General features: G+C 42.4%; 1 protein-coding gene across 1 annotated transcript in view; it reads left to right on the top strand.

Moving 5' to 3' along the window:
• ABCC4 (ATP binding cassette subfamily C member 4) overlaps positions 1-17,805 on the top strand; it is a 520,751-nt gene that overhangs the window by 469,372 nt on the left and 33,574 nt on the right. The window contains exon 29 of the mRNA XM_030201377.1: positions 13,916-14,021. Within this exon, the coding sequence (XP_030057237.1) occupies positions 13,916-14,021 (106 nt within the window). The remainder of the gene's footprint in view (positions 1-13,915; positions 14,022-17,805) is intronic.

The following is a 17,805-nucleotide window of genomic DNA, read 5'->3' on the forward strand; positions in this document are numbered from 1 at the left end:
GTTTGGGCTTACTGCCACTTAGTAAAAGGAGTCTTTTATGATGTGGAGGGTTCCAGTGACTCTAAATATGGTCTCTGAGAAAATTGATTATAAGAATAAAAACATTACAGAGCGTGGATATCACTTGCTAGAGTGGGTGCAACCGAACTGTGAGTGTTAATAATTTAACTTGTCTTTGTTAAACCAGAGCCAGCAGACCCCAGACGAGGTTTTGCTGTGTGCGCTTCTTTGGACATTGTGTTTTGTGGATTGATTTATGTAGGAAGAGACGTCTTGGAAGCTCAGCAGAACTCTGAATGTGTATTCTCTCTTTTATTAAACAGTACATAGCCTAGGGTTTTGCTGAGCACAGTCTGCTTAAATCTTAGCCCCCTCCCCCCCCCCCCCCCCCCCCGATTTGTTTATACCTCAACAGTAGACTAGATAGATCCCTTTTCTTCCTTTTTCCATGGGCCAATGCTTCTCTTCTCCCATTTTATATTATGTGCTTTCTATGTTTAAACAAAGTGCAAATCGTTTTACTTCCTCTTTGCAGACGTTTTGAGCATTTCTTGTGTGATACTTTACAAAAGAGAAAGCAGAAATCTAGAGGCTTATTTATTATACATAGCACCAGGACTAAATTGTCCTCCACAATTATATACTGCAGAACTTGCTAATTGAGGGGTCCTTATACTAAGGTGCGATGAAAATGGCTTGCGATAGTGTAGGCGCAGGTTTTGGGCGCACGCTGATCCATTTTTTAGCGCGCCTGTAAAAAAGGCCTTTTGGGGGGGGGGAATGGATGTGCGACAAAATCAAAATTGCTGCGCGTCCATTTTGGGTCTGAGACCTTACCGCAAGCCATTGACCTGGCGGTAATGACCTACACACGTCAAATGCAACTTGGCGCGCATCCGTTATGCATGTCCGAAAATAAAAAATATTTTTCATGCATGCGTATCGGATGCATGCCAAAAATGAAATTACCGCAAGAGCCATGCTGCAGTTGGGCGGTAACTCCATTTTGGTGCGCGTTGGGTGCGCATAGACACTTACACGGCTTAGTAAAAAGGCCTTGAAGTATTTACATGCTAAGCAGTGGATTTGTTATCTTAAAATAAACAAAAGCTGGATCCAATGTTGACATTAAAAATGGGGATACTAAAAAGAGCACAGCCTTTTGCCTCCACTATACCTATGGCCTGTTCTAGTCTAGCAAACAGAGAGGAAATCGACAAAATTGTCCCAATGCAAGCAGTTTTGTGAGGCAACTCTCAAACTTACAAAATGTTAAGAGTTGAGTAACTTTCTACAAGCAATGCAAACCAACTTGTCCCTTTATATTAGCACTGCTATATTTTGAAACACAAGAAACTCTAGGCAGATAGGCATTTTATAAATATAATTTAATTATATAGTTTTGCCTTCCCTTTGCAATTCATTTTCATGGTATTAAGAATTTCACATACCTTTATTTCTACCAGAGGCTATGAAGCCAGAGCCATACTGTGCTCCATTCCTCTAATCAGGTCCACCAGCTGATAACATCCCTGCACAATTCCTCCAAACTTCCTCTGGCCATCTCTCCCCGGTGGAGGTGAGCAGCTAATTCAAGCATTTCTAACTCACCACCATAGTCACACTGCTCCCAATTGCTGCCACCACCACTGCTGCAGGTTCTGACTTCCCTAAAGACTCAGCAGTGTTCCTGCTCGTCCTGCTTCTGGCTGACATAGCCAACCCATGCTCTGTGAATAGCAAATGCTGCCACTACAGCTACTGTTTAGCTGTTTCCTGCTTTCCATAGGAAAACAACTGTTTAGGTGACTAGTCTTCCTCAGATGGGTGAGCTTTTACTACTTATGACCTGGGGATTGTGCTATTCCTACCAGGTTGGCCTGGCTACACCCTGACCATCAGTATAAATAAATAACAGGTTATTAATCTTTTCATTATTGTTTTGAACTGTGCTTACAGGAAGGCAGAGCCAGGCCAGAGCAGTATGACTGATTGGATTCCTCAGCCCCTTCCTCCCCAAAACAGCTGTGAAGCATCCAAGCAACAAGCTTCCTTAAACTTGGCATATCCCCTTACTGATCTCATGCGTAGTGAAAGCAGGCAAAAATGTCAATCACTGAATTTTGAACATATTTGCAGTGCCTGCAGAGAGAGGGAATTTGGGCAGTGGTGGAATGGGGCTCCTGACACTTAGGTTACCAGACAGAAGGAAGGGGACAGATGCTGGGGAACATGGAAAAGAAAAGACAGGGAGCAAGTGCCAGGGAAGACAGCAGAAGAACTTGGGGCCAGATGTAGGGGCAGGGGAGAGCGATGGGCAGATGCTGAGAAACAGAGAGGCATGTGAGGATAAGATCAGATACTGGGGAAGGTGGGGTAGAGGATAGATGCTGGAGAAGAAAGAAATAGAGTGATGGTGGCAGCAATAGGTAGAAAGAATGCATTGGTATGGATGAAGGATGATGACATGGTGGAAATAAATAGTAAAGAATAAAGGGGTCCCATTTTACTAAGCAGTGGTAGGGATAACACGCAGGTAGCGCATGCCAAATCGACATTACCGGTGGAGTAGCGCAGTGCCTGGTGGTAATTTTGAAGTTGGTGCATGCTGCCTGATTACGACATGAGTAGAGTGTGAGCCCTTACCGCTAGGTCAATGGGTGGTGGTAAGTGCTCAGGCAGTAAATAGCTGCACCCTACTTTTAATTTTACTTCCTGACCATTTATTGCCTTATTAAAAAAAAACCCTTTCCCAGCCATGGTAAAAAAATGACCCAGTGCATGCCAATTTCATGCGTCCAAACTACCGCAGGCCACTTTTTATCACTGCTTAGTAAAAGGGCCCTGAAGTGATATGGATAAAGGACGATGTGGAGAAAAGAGGTAAAGAAGATGGGAGACAAAGAAAAAGACTGAAGTGGGAGGAAATAGAATGAATATGTAGGTGAAGCTGAAAAATGTGAAAAAAGGCAGTGAATATGGAGAAGAAGGGAAGCGATAGAGATGACTAGAACCAGAGCAGCCAACTTATCCAGTTCAAGGAGGGAGACTTACTTTGGAAACTATTTAACATAACAGGCAATGCATTTCCAAAACAAAGAGCATATGAAATGTTGGGAACTCCCATAATCCACATTAACAATCAACAGAGCATCATATCCCAGATCTATGAGTATTTTGTTCACTAAACCTCCAGTACTATTCCATAAGGTTTTGTAAACATCAATTTTCCCCTTAAAAGTATAGGACATTTTTTTCAATTGAACCAATTTCCACCACATGCAAAAACCAATAAGTGAGAGATGGGGCTTCCTTCCAAGAAGTAGCAATGGTGTCCAGCAGCATGCATAAGATGGCCTCAAGTTCCCTTTCGCCCCCAGGAACTCTTTATCTTGCCAATAACCCAGTAGGCAAAAAAGGGGGAAGAGTAAAGGATGTGCCTAGGATCGTGTGTATTTCCCCATACAGCTCTTACTGAAAAAGGAGCATGACAGGACAAGGCCACCAGATTTGGAAAAAATTTCCTAATGATCAGAACAGGTCTGAGGGAGCACCCACATGCCAGGCATAGAAAAGAGGGAGATCGATAAGTGTGATGCCATAATTTGAGCATAAGCTCCACCTAATAGCATCACACGGACATCGAATCAGCCTCAAGCCATAGAACTTCCTACTCAAAGGTGCCCATAGTTTCTTGTAAATCATTGTTCCATTGTGCAACAACATGCTGTTGCACAATGGACATGATGTCGTCGAGCAAAATATAATACACTCGAGAGATCCATTTACGTTCCGAGCTGATAACTCTAACTCCTTTTGCACAGATGTAACAGCACATCCTGGATCTCCAAGTATAGATCCCCTAACTATGCAAATAACTTAGATTCTTGCATTAGGAACCCAAAATTCATAAGATTCTCCCCTGCATTAGTTGCCAGTTATACCATAGCCCCTTTTTTCCCATTCCTCCATCTCTGGAGAGAACATAGAGTAAGATTAACCTGGATTCCTATCCAATGGGGCAGTGGGAGATCAGATCTCATCTTGAAGGTCTAGCCTGCGGCACACCTGACCGCACACCCCAAACGTGTGAGCCACCATGTTGCAGGTCTGCAGAATCTTGCATACTCCCTGAGAATCCCATGCTGAAAAAAAAAAACCAAAGAAGAGAGAAGCCACTTGTGACTCCTTAAGTTGTAACCAGTTTATGGAATCAAGCCCCTAATACCACCACATAACATTCATCAACCACACTACCCAGTAGTAAATCTTGAAATGAGACAACCCCATACCTCCTTCATATTTGCTCCTCTATAATGTGCTAAATCCTACCCTGGGGCTTTTACAATTCAAAAATAAAGCTGGAAAGCCTCCTGTTTAAGCACTTCATGGCTCAGTTTTACTAAATCAATTTGTCCATCTCAAGAAATGGGCAGATCAATCCTTTTCTTGAGTCTACATAAATGCAGTCTAACAAGAGGTTATAGATAGTCCTATACAGGTCTTAAAGTCTAGAAGGAACATGGATTCCTAAATATTTAAAGGAGGTAACCCTCTAAATTGGGCATAACGCAGCATGCAATGTATGTCAAGCCCCCAAATTGTATAATTCAGATTTAGCATAAATAAGTTTATACCCCAATATCTGCCCGTACTCTTGGTTTGAGAAAAGAGTGGATAATTTTCTCTTGACAAAGTGCCAGGCATGAGGTGAAGGGTAGAAACTCACCCCAAGAATCACTTGGTAAACCTATCTTTAAATTTCTGTAAAAACAGGTAAGGCCAGCAGACTTGATCAAAGACCCTGTTTGCATCCAGCACCACCACTGCCCTGGTTACCTGACCATGTTCAGCCGGCAAGAAGGAGACGTTTTGATCAGTTCTGGTTTTGAACTTAAGTTCCATTGAAATCAGTGAAGCGGGTCCCATTATGCATTATAAAAGGGTTCAGAAATCCAGGACTAACCTAAAATATTCCTCTTAGAACTGTAACTTAGATGCTCTGTAGAACCCATGATTGTGTTCTTAGTGGTGGCAGCAGTAAGTGGCGTTGCTATGATAGAAACAGAGGTGTACAAGCAGCACAAAACAAGGAACTAGAGATCGACCAAAACCAAATCTGTGGTTGAAATTGATCATTTGATTTTGTCTGAAACTGAAGCCAAAACTGGCCCAGGCTTTGAATGAGAATAGCCCCCACTCCCCTCCTCCGCCCTACCTGAATAGAAGGAGCTTCTCCTCTCCACCTGTAGCCTTCCCCCCCTGTTTTGTTGGTGGTCTAGTGGCTAGTTGGGGCAGGAGTAATCCCCAGTTGCTCCTGCCCATGCTGGCTCTGCTGACAAAATGGCTGCATGTACCTCCCGCTAACACTCTGTAAATAAGCATCTTTTTCTTTCTGTTTTCTTTTAATAAGATATTTTTATGGTTAATACAAATATGAATCACAGGCATTTGGTGAAAGAATGTGTTTTGTTTTCCCCAAATACACATGTGTAAATATGCGTGACAGAAGAAGACACATTGTTATGTTGGCCATTCATAAATGAGTTGGGGGGGGGGGGGGAGAGTCGCAATGAGTAGCAGAGGCAGGCAGGCATCATACTTTTCATCTCCATTGGGAGAAAAAGTTTCTCTATAAATTCTTCCCAGTTTCTCTTATCTTCTGAACCATTCAGAGGATAAGGCAGGACAAAGCAAGGATGTTACTCATAGCCCATCCATGAGCCTCAGATCCATTGCCTTATCACAACATTTGCCCTCTTAGCCTGGATATTGATAAGCAATTAGTCTCACAATTATATCTACTGCTAAGAATTCAAAATATCCTCATGAAATCTTGAAGACATTCCACTAAGAAATCTTACTCCTCAAAGTAGATAAGGTTCTCTGCGCTCCATGTCAACAGTTCTGTTGATTTGGTCTCACTGACTAAGGCTTATAAACAGCTTCAATCAGACCTCATTTTAGTGCCATTTCAGGTGATCATGCTCCTTTTGTAAGGTTGTAGGTTTCTTTGCATCTGCTAATATCCAGATTTATGAAAGGATTAGTGAATATAAAACCTACCATTTCAAAACCTCCAATGAGTTGGGGTTTGACAAAGGCTTATCTCAATTCATTGAACCAAAACCTGTATTTCACCAGCTTTTCTGGATGACGTAATTATGACAAAGAAAAAATACTTTCCATCTGAGGAATTTTAAGATGTGGAACCTATCGGTTTGAATATTGCCAGTTAGCAGCTTAAAGATATCCAGTTGTATCGGGTGATAAACCGGCTATACGCTGATTTTCAAAACCATACTGGCCAAGTTTGGCGGCCATATTGGGCTGCCACAATAGGTGGAATAAGTTTGACCGGTCTGACTTTAAATGGCCAATCCTGAATATCAGCATAGCCGGTTAAAATGGGATTGGCCAAAGTTAAACCGGATATTCAATACCGGTCACCGGTTTAGTGCCGACCGTGGGAGAAAGCCCGGCTATTTTCCACCGTCTGAATATCGGGGCCAATGCGAATATCAGTTGGATCATCTGAACCCTCTGTCAAAGGGGGATCTTGTCCCACAGGGAGTAAAACATCAGGTTGGGCAGCTCCGCCTTCAAGAAACCCTATGACAGACTCTTCAGTATTCACGGTAGTTCTCTGTCGCTGTGCCCACCCTCACTTCCAGGTCAAGGGCTCAGTGAGATTCCAATACTGCCAGAAAGTGTCCTTCCTCACCCAGCTCTGGACCTCTGGCTCCTTCTTTGCTTGCCAGTGCAATAAACTTTTCCAAGGTTTGCTGGATCAGGTTTGAAGGTAATGCTTCTGCAGGTGGAAAGGGGTGTACTTTCCCTTTTCATTTCACTATGTTCTTTCCACAGTCTTGTAACCTAGCAAAACACCACAGAGCTTCTCACCACACATCTGCTCAGTCAGCCATCATGCCCTCCTCTGTTCCTTCTATTATTGCTACTTTTTATTAGCAACAGGAAATGTCTGCAAATAAGGGTTTAAATCTTACCTCAAGCAGAAAAAGAGATTGGGAAATCACATTTACAACATAACTACTAGTGTCTCTGAAGGATGTAGTTTCACTAAAGAAAAACAGCAGTCTGTGCAGACCAATACCTATGGGTTACAACGGCAGACACCTATAAAGAATATTGACTGACAGTCTGACAAATTTTTACTGATAACCCAACTTTTTTTTACTTACACATCTTTACATAAGGCAAAAAAGTGTAAAATAAAAAAAAAAATCTCTCAAGGTCAAAGTCTAAATCAAACAATATGAAATTCATTATCTGCCATACTGTGTCTTAGTCATGACAATAATAAGATTCTCATGCTATGATTTTTCACTTAGGAGTCCTTTTACAAAGCTGGGGTAGAAAATGACCTTAGCGCTCCCTTACACGGGTCTTTCCCGTGCACTAAGGCCATTTTCATCACTGCCGAAAAATGGGCAATTATCCATTTTTCAAATTAATGACCACATGCTAACGTTGCCATTACCGCCCCTTACTGCCACCTATTTTGTAGGTGGTAAGGGCTCACGTGCTACTAATTCCACGCTAATCAGCGCACAGCAGTGTAGATGCGCTAATTGATTAGTGCCAAAACACCCACTCTCTGCCCCAGACACACCCCTCCCAGAAACTTTTTTAATGTGTTTTAGCACATGGTTTGCACGCACACATTCGGAACTTACTATGGGACACCACAGCGCAGCCCACAGTAAAACCTGTTAAGCTGCAGTAAACACGCTAGTGTTTACCGCAACTCAGTAAAAGGAGCCCTCGGTAAGCTCTAATATTGGTATGAATGGTTTGTTTCTAATATTTGTTTTCCTCAGCTTTACAATTATGAAATCTCATTCAGCTTCCGCTGCTTGTCTATAGTAGAGCTTTGCAGTGCTGGCACTACTTATAGGCAAACTAGGCAGCTGGCTAGAGCACTAGACTTTGCAGGGTGGCAGAGAGTGCTCCAGAACAGCCCTTGCAGTGGCGGCCTCTGATCTTCTGTCCCTGCCATTACCATCACGGTGCAACTGCCACATCTCCCCAGGATTGGCTCTAATGATAATGGTAATAAACCAGGAAAGAAGCATGGCATGGCACCTCTGAATAACTGTGCACTGAGTTCTCAAAATCCAGCTGGTCTTGTCCCCTCCAGTGCAGAATTTGTTTGCTTGGGGGTGAAATCAACTAGACTGAGAGAACAATGCAAAGGGGCTCAGAGTCTCCATGCACACTTCTTTCCTGTCTTCTTGCCATTGAAACTTCAGACCGCCCAAAATACAGCAGCCAGGCTTATATTTGGAAAAACACGTTTTGACAGCGCCAAACCACTCAGAGAAAAATTGCACTGGCTACCAATCAAAGAACGCAGCACTTTCAAGATCTGCACAACTGTTCACAAACCTCATCGACCTGCCAACCAGAAACACCACAAAATCCGCACGATCATATGTAAACCTCCACTACCCAAGCAGCAAGGGACTCAAATACAAATCCACCTATGCAACCAGCTTTTCCTACCTAAGCGCACAACTATGGAACGCATTGCCAGAAGCAGTAAAAATTACGCTCGACCACCTAAATTTTTGGAAAGCACTAAAGACAGACCTGTTCAAAAGAGCATACCCCACTGACCCAACATAAAAATACTGGTCACTTGCGACACAAAATAACCAAAGACTGCAACGGACATTACCTGACTCTTCTTCCCCCTTTCCCTCTCTAAGTTCCCCCCAACTGTTTCCTACCATACATATACCTCATTATACCACAATATCACTTTGCATTCATTTATACTATGTATTTGTTCAAACCGTAATCAGCTAACACCGTTAACGGTTATATGTAAGCCACATCGAGCCTGCAAAAGGTGGGAAAATGTGGGATACAAATGTAACAAATAATAATAATTGTTGCTTCTGCATATTCCAGAGGGTTACATGACTTGCCCCAGGGTCACAGCGTAGTAGATGATGACGGCAGATAAAGACCTTTACAGTCCATGCAGTCTGCCCTATAAGATAAACTCATTACATATGGTATGTGATACTTCATTTGTGTACCTGGTCTTGATTTAGCCTTGCCATTTTCAGGGCATAGACTGTAGAAGTCTGCCCAGCACTGTCCTTGTTCTAAAATTTCTTAAGTTAACGTCGAAGCCCCTGAACAGCTCCACTCCATCCCATCCAAATCTATTCAGCCACAATCAGGGCACAGACCTTAGATGACTGCCCAGCACTGGCCTTGTTCTCCAACTTCTGAAACTGAAGCTATCTAACCAAGATCAGAGCACAGACCATAGAAGTCGGCCTAATACTGGCTTTGCTTTCCAATTACCGATTTTCCTTCCTGATCTCCGCTAAAGTTCTTTGGATCCATTCCTTCCAAACAGGATTCCTTTGTTTATTCTACGCTTTTTTGAATTCCGTTACCGTTTTCTTCTCCACAACCTCCTGCAAGAGGGCATGCTAGGTATCTACCACCCTCTCTGTGAAAAAATACTTCATGAAATTATTTCTGAGTCTGCCCCCTTTCAACCTCAATTCATGTCCTCTCACTCTAGTGCCTTCCTATCTTTGGAAAAGGTTTGTTTGCGGATTAATACCTTTCAAATATTTGAACGTCTGTATCATATTACCTCCGGGATATACATGTTCAGGTCAGTAAGTCTCTCATATGTCCTGCAATGCAAATTCCATACCATTTTCGTTGTTTTTCTCTGAACCGCTTCAAGTCTTTTTACATCCTTAGTAAGGTGGGAACAACAAGGAGCTGCGGTGGGAATTAAACTTAGTTCTCAGCCTGCTTCCCTAACCATTAGGCTACTCCTCCACCCCTCTACAAATTTCATGTTCTACTATCTGAAAACAAAACAATGTAATTCAAAATGTATTAAAGTAGAAATACGTTTTACTGATCTGCACAACATACAGTACACTTGCTATCGTTGGTCTTTCATATTGAAATATTTTAAAAGTAATCAAGAATAACAGACTAAAAAGTCTCGATTCTATAAGTAATTGTGTGAACTACCTCAACTTGTGTATGAAAGAGGCAGTATACCAGATCAATAAGCGATAAGTCTTCACACCCCTTAAAGGAAGTCCCTTTTTTAGCAGTAATAGCATGAGTTGTTCAGAATGTATCTACCAGTTTCATAGGGTTGAGGTGATACAGCTTTTGCTCATACTTCTTAGCAGAATATCTTAAGCTTTCAAGTTGACTGTGGATTGCAATCTTCAAGTTTCACCATAGGCTTTTCATTGGATTTAGTTCGGGGCTTTGACCGGGCCACTCAAGGATAATCATTTTATTCTAGCTGAACTGCTCAAGTTTTGTATTTGTTTGGTGCGTAGAATATTTGTCCTGCTGAAAAGTGAATCTTCTCCCCCAATCCCAAGTCTGTGAGAGATTGGAGCAGCAGAAAGGAGGATCTCAAATGAGGAGTCTTAGGATGAGGGGCATACTCAGAAGTATTCTAAGAAAGTATTTCTTCACAAAAAAGATAGTGGTATATGGAACAGCCTCGCAGTTTTGATGATGGAGTGGAAGACACTATCGGGCTCATTTTCGAAAGAGAAGGACGCCCATCTTTTGACACAAATCGGAAGATGGACGTCCTCACAGGGTCATCCAAATCGGTATAATCGAAAGTCGATTTTGGACGTCCCCAACTGCTTTCCGTCGCAGGGACGGCCAAAGTTCAAGGGGGTGTATCGGAGGCGTAGCAAAGGCGGGACTTAGGCATGCCTAACACATGGACATCCTCGACCCATAATGGAAAAAAGGGCGTCCCAGATGAACACTTGGACAACTTTACCTGGTCGTGTTTTTCTTACCACCAAGGCACAATAAGGTGCCCAAAATGACCAGATGACCACCAGAGAGAATCGGGGATGACCTCCCCTTACTCCCCCAGTGGTTACTAATCCCCTCCCACCCTCAAAAAATATCTTTAAAAATATTTTGTGCCAGCCTCTGTGCGAGCCTCAGATGTTATACTCAGGTCCATGACAGCAGTATGCAGGTCCCTGGAGCAGTTTTAGTGGGTGCAGTGCACTTCAGACGGGTGGACCCAGGCCCATCCCCCCCTTCCTGTTACGTTTGTGGAGGAAACAGCGAGCCCTCCAAAACCCACCAGAAACCCACTGTACCCACATCTAGGTGCCCCCCTTCACCCGTAAGGGCTATGGAAGTGGTGTACAGTAGTGAGTTTTGGGGGGGTTTGGGGGGCTCAGCACACAAGGTAAGGGAGCTATGTACCTGGGGAGCAATTTCTGAAGTCCACTGCAGTGCCCCCTAGGGTGCCCGGTTGCTGTCCTGGCATGTCAGGGGGACCAGTGCACTACAAATGCTGGCTCCTCCCATGACCAAAGGGCTTGCATTTGGTCGTTTCTGAGATGGACGTCCTTGGTTTCCATTATTGCCGAAAATCAGAAACAACCAAGTCTAGGGACGACCTAAATTTCAAGATTTGGACGTCCCTGACCGTATTATCGAAACAAAAGATGGACGTCCATCTTGTTTCAATAATACAGGTTTCCCCTCCCCTCCATCGGGACGTTTTGCGAGGACGTCCTCAACAAAACTTGGACATCCCTTTCGATTATGCTCCTCTATGTGAATCCAAGAAAGCATGAGACAACCACACTTACTCTGTGGGAGAAGAAACTTTTGTTAGTTTATTTCTCATATCTTAGTCTCATGTATTTACAGTAGATCTGTCCTTGTGTTACCAGGTTATGAGGGGAATTATGCATATAATCATAATAGTGCTTTAGAAATGAAATCAAGACCTAATTTCTGGGGGAACAGTCTAGAAAGTAACTCTGGCACATCTTTTCAGACTCCAGAGCATCTGGAGTGTTCTGTTCCAGCCCCTCACTTCAGGCAGTCTATAGGGACTGCTCCCTAATCCAGCCCCTCTTCTACTGTTGCCCCTGTCTCTCATGTACCCCCTCTCTGTATCCATAGTTCTATTTTTTGTCTGTAAATTAAGCCCCGAGTGAAACCAAAATTCTTGTAGGCCAGAAAAGCATCTAAATAAACTTATAGGGCCTGATATTCAAAGTGATTGAGGGACCCTTTTACAAAGGTGCAGTAGGCTCTATGTGCATGCAGCTTGCACCAAAACCAGACTACCACCAGGCTAGTATGCCCCTGTGGTGGCAATTTCAGATTTGGCAAGCACCTATACCGCTGGGCCAAATTATTTTTTTTATTTCCTACCACGTGCAGTTTTCCAGCATTAATTGTCAGTTGGCACGTGCCAACTGGTCTCCACCCATGTAGCAGGTGAGCTCTTACCGCTAGATCGATGGGTGGCGTTAAGGGCTCAGGCCATAAATAGGCACATGCTGGTTTCAGTTTTACCACAGGCCCTTTTCCCGGCCCATTGAAAAAAAAAGCCCTTTTTCCCAGATGCGGTAAAAACTGGCCCGGCGCATCCCAAAAACACACGCCAACACTACCGCAAGCCTCTTTTTGCCGTGGCTTAGTAAAAGAACCCCTTAATGAGGCAGGACAACTTCCTGCCCAGTTAAGTCACTTTTTCCTGCCTATCCACTGATATTCAAGGATACTTACATAAGAACATAAGAATAGCCATACTGGGTCAGACTAATGGTCCATCTAGCCCAGAATCCTGCTTCCAGCAGTGGCCAGTTCAGGTCACAAGTACCTGACGGTACCACTGAATATCAGCGCTAATTGCCGCTGCCCTGTCTAATTAGTGCCACAGGAGTCAGTGGACCGAATTTGGGTGGAGCCAGCATTTAACCAGTTAGTGGTGATATTTAGACTCCTAATCAGTTAAGTAAGCAGCTAAAGTTAGGACAGCAAAAAGGCTGACCTAATATTAATCACCAAGCTAATAAGGAAATGGACTGAATATTGACTGATGCCTAATTAACTTCTGGGTAGTAGCCTGATGGATTCCTGTTGCCCCTCCCTCTTCTCGGATCCATCTGCCCTCCCTCACCCCCGAAGACAAGATGCCTCCCCTCCCCCCCCCCCCCGGCCCACCTTTGCTAGCCCTGGTGGTCTAGGTGGTCTTAATAAAAGTTATATAGATGTATAGAATAAAGGATCGGAATATTTTAGCTAAATATGCAAAGGAAAATATTTGAAACCTTGATTTTTCAATAAAAATGTGCTTTGTGAACTGTATATTAAGCTACATCCAATTATATTCAATCATATTCTGATCTCTCATTTCATCTTATATATATAAAAAAAATGTTAGTGTAGCATTTTCTACTCCTTTTGGCACAAAAGTAAGAGCCTTCCTTATGGTTATTCAGGTGCCCCTTTTTGTGTATGTGTGTATATATTGTTTGTGTGAAGGTGTCGGAGGTTAACCTAATGCCACGTTAGTCAGGAGGTATTTTCAATAGACACTAACAATGTAGGTAGCAGAGCATTCTTTTGCTGTAATGAAGGGACATCCATCAAAGCTACAACTAAAGAGCCCAGTTCAAAGAGAGTGAAGTCATTTCTGAAGATATCTAATGTTCTAAAACCTTGGGGAAAATGTTTCTCTTGTTCTGCATCACAGTGTGATTCTTTGTTTTGCTGCCCACATTGAATTACTGCCTATTGAAAAATAAGTGAAAATGATAATGAATTCATAGGTTATATTAGGCCAGCCTCTTCAGTGCCTTAGTACAAACACAATGTGAGGTTTTCAGAAGGAAATGTTTTCATAGATAAATTCAAAGACATTTTTGGTAGATTTCCAGTTTCATTATATGACATATTCTGCAGGGATTTTGTTTTTTTTTTCAAAAATATAAAAAGTGAACATGTGTGCTTCAATAAGTGTTATAACTTGGAAAATACTGTAAGTCCTTGGTTAATAAGACAGATGAACTGGTTAATGCAGTTCTGTTTTTTTTTTTCTTTTTACTAGAACTGATGAATTGATTCAGAAGACAATACGTGAAAAATTTGCCCAGTGCACTGTACTGACAATTGCACACAGATTGAATACCATTATTGACAGTGACAAGATCATGGTAAGAAATAACATCCTCTGCAGTGAAATTTCATGTTGCTTTTTAATCAGGAAAATGATTGCCAGTAGTTAGCTATGTACCTTCCATAATACTTTTCGTTTGATTTGCATGTAGTTTGGAAATGTGCTTTTTTCACTATCATGTTTGATGTGATTATTTCTTCTATGCATCTCCTAAGATGTTTGATTTAGTTTAGAAACAGGAAAAAACCACAGGCAGATAAAGACCCTATGACCTATCCAGTTTGCCCATCCATGCCATCTGCTCTCCCTATCAGTCCCTTAGAGATCATATGTACTTGTCCCAAGTTCTGTTGAATTCAGGTATTGTTTTCATCTCCACCACTAATACCGGGAAGCCGTTCCACAAACTCACCACCCTTTCTGTGAAAAAAGTATTTCCTCAGGTTACTTCTGAGTCTATCCCCTTTCACCTTCATCCTATGCCCCCCTCATTCCAGAGCTTCCTTTCAGTTGAAAGAGACTCGTCTCCTGTGCATTTATATCACATAGATATCATATCTCCCACTTTTCTTCCAAAGTATACATATTGAGATCTTTAAGTCTGTCCCCATACTCTTTATGACAAAGACCACTGACCATTTTAGTGTGCCCTTAACAGCATTCATGATTTTCTTTACTGCTGTAGCCATATATTTACTGGTATCAGGCAAGTTCCCACCCACCAATTTCCCCCAAGATAATTCCCACCTAGGACAATTCCCACTTAATGGGACAATTCCCACCAAGGACTTTTCCCCCTGGTCATTTCCCACCCTCCCTAGCCTTTTTTTTTTCTGACCATAGCTTCTTTCTTGTATTGGTTCCCATGAGTCCTGGTAATTTGTTATAAATCATAATCAGTGTGTCATTTTGAAGGGCTCAATTAGGTTGAAACCTAGTTTAGGGGTGTGTGCCACATGAACTGCAGTTTGTATTTCTCTATTTATTTATGTATTTATGACATTTAGATCCCAGATTTAAAATGAATTGTGTTGGGGGGGAGATGGAGCATTGCCCCCCCCCCCCCCCCCCCCCACATGAACTGCAATTTGTATTTCTCTATTTATTTACTTATTTATGACATTTATATTTAAAGGTGCGTAAAACAGACACCAATATGTGCTTCACGTCCAGGTTTGCCAGGCGCATGCGCACAGAAGCTGAGCGTACTGCAAAACTCTTCTGCGCATGTGCCAAGCACATCCCCCCTCCTTGCTTTTACTTTTACAGCACGCATATGTAAAAGGATGATCCCTTTTATGTGATGCTGTGAGAATAGTGTGACTTGCTTGCTTTTAGGTGATAATGGGCATACTTTCTTACCTTAGCTCCTAATTGTATTCCTACATGCATCGGCTGGCTCAGAAGATTGCTACAGTATTATTAATTAGTATTCAAAAGCAGTTATTGAATGCATTTTGGCCCTTTGGGTCCACTTGTACTATGGAACTCTATCTGCAGGTTTTCTGCCAATGACTCATAAGAGGATATGCTTAGGGCCTTTAAATTATTTTTCAGTTGTATAATAATTGGATTTCTTTTCATTCATTTCTCTTGTAAGTCACTGATGCCTATGAAGTTGGATCATGTGTTTTGAGAATATTTAGATGAGGCAGTGGGAAGTGTTTTGCTCAGCTCTGGGTGTTGGTGATGTCAGGAGTGTGACTGCATCCTGGGAAATCAGTAGTCGTGGTCATACGTGTTTTAAGGAAGCCAGACGTGTATTGTATGGCTCAGAGTAGGAGTTGACCTAAAAAAGAAATTTCCTAAGGTATCCACCTCATGTTTTGTTCATACGGGATTGCAGTTATTTTCATTCTGATGTCATCAACCTGTGTAATTGAACGAAGGAAATGCAATGAGCAAAATGTGATGTCAGCTCAGTTTCATGGAATGAAAGATATTGTTTCCCTGTTTTGCTAGGCCATACCAAAGAATTGACAGTACACGTGCAATCTGTTTTTGTTACAGTCAAAAACAATAGTCATTTATAATAGGTCAATAATAATCATTCATGAAAATAATGGAACATATATTAGTGCCTTAGTTCACTATGACCCTTATTTTAGAAGCATCCCCACTTTTAAATGTCTGGAGAGGCTAGAGGTTTAAATGCCATTTCTGATCAGGTGCTGTGATTAATTAAATAATCCTTTTCAAGAATTCATTAGTTGAACAATCCGAATGAAGTGCTGTGTAGGATGGTAGCTCAAGACATAAGCCTTCTAGTTTGATGGTTGCACTGGTTCCAGCCAACTAGGTCACTTCCTCTTTGTGCCATAATATTTGTGTAGGCAAGGAAAAAAGCTGTAATGGCATTTTTATGGAATTTCACTTAGAGATCCTCTTACCAAGTTGCAGTAAGTTCTAAAGCGTGTTTACTACAGCTTACAATGGAGTACCATGAGGCGCGCTGAGAAGTCCCACGGTAAGGTGCACATGTGGCCGAGGGGGCATGACTGCGGGCAGAGAGCGGGCGTTTCCGCGCTAATTAGTTAGCGCAGACACATTGTCGTGCACTGATTAGCGTGTGAGCCCTGACTGCCTACAAAATACGTGGCGGTAAAAGCTCATACTCTAACTTTTGTTAATGGCAGCGCTCTAATGGCAACCTTAGCGCATGGCCTTTAATTCAGAAAATGGAAAACCCCGTGTAAGTGTGCGCTAAGGCCACGTTTTCCTGAAGCTTTGTGAAAGGGTCTCTTAGTATGGTGGGAGACAGGTTACTCTGTACAATAGGGAAGGTCTTGTGAACAAAGGAGGTAATTTCCATCCACAATTGTGGGCAGAAGAGCCGATTGAACACCAAGTTAGAAGAGTGCTCCCTTCCACCCAAAACATGGCCACATTGAGCGATGCCTCTCTTTTGGTGTCAGAAACCTCATATTCTCACAGCAGAACATTGTTCACAAGCGAGATCTGCATCACGTGCTCACGGTATATCACGGTGCACCAGTGCAGAAATGTTTTGGCCAAAATCAAGTTTCTTATTGTGATTTTTCACATATTGTATTTTCTGTGTGACATGCACATGCAAATCAATTGTACATGATTTATGGATGCATAAGTGATTCCTGCACTCACAACTCTTTTAAGATCCCTGTTACTAAGGTGTGGTAAGCTCTAACATATTTACCACAGCTTAAAATGTGTGTGTGGTACCCATGCACAACAAAATATTTTTTATTTTTAAGCAAGGGGGCGTTTCTGTGCTAATCAGTTAGTAATTGGCATTGCTGGGTGCTCACTAATTAGCACCTGAGCCCTGACTAGTACAAAATAGGTGGCAGTAAGGGGTCATAAGTACACAATTGTGGAATGCATTACCAAAAGCTGTGAAAACAACGTACGACCATCTTAACTTCCGGAAATCACTAAAGACCCACCTGTTCGAAAAGGCATACCCTACCGACCCAATTTAAGTACCTAAACCCAAGCTCGTAATGAACACTATATATCTCTTCTTCTCTAGTATTCCCAATGTCTCTGTAACTATGAACCTTATTAGACTACAACATCTCTTTGTCTTTGTTTCTCTACCGGAGTTGGCGAACGCCTTCACGGTATTATGTAAGCCACATTGAGCCTGCAAATAGGTGGGAAAATGTGGGATACAAATGTAACAAATAATAAAATAATAATGAATACATCTCAGTGGCAAAGTAGTGTGGGGAGAGGGCCTGTTTCACATAGGGAATTCACATATACATTATGAAACCTGGATGCTGGAATTCATACCTTCTCCAAGGAATATCTATGTGCCCTGCTGTACAGGCAGCTGT

The sequence above is a fragment of the Microcaecilia unicolor genome, chromosome 4 (assembly GCF_901765095.1).
Source record: "Microcaecilia unicolor chromosome 4, aMicUni1.1, whole genome shotgun sequence".
Lineage (NCBI taxonomy): Eukaryota > Metazoa > Chordata > Amphibia > Gymnophiona > Siphonopidae > Microcaecilia > Microcaecilia unicolor.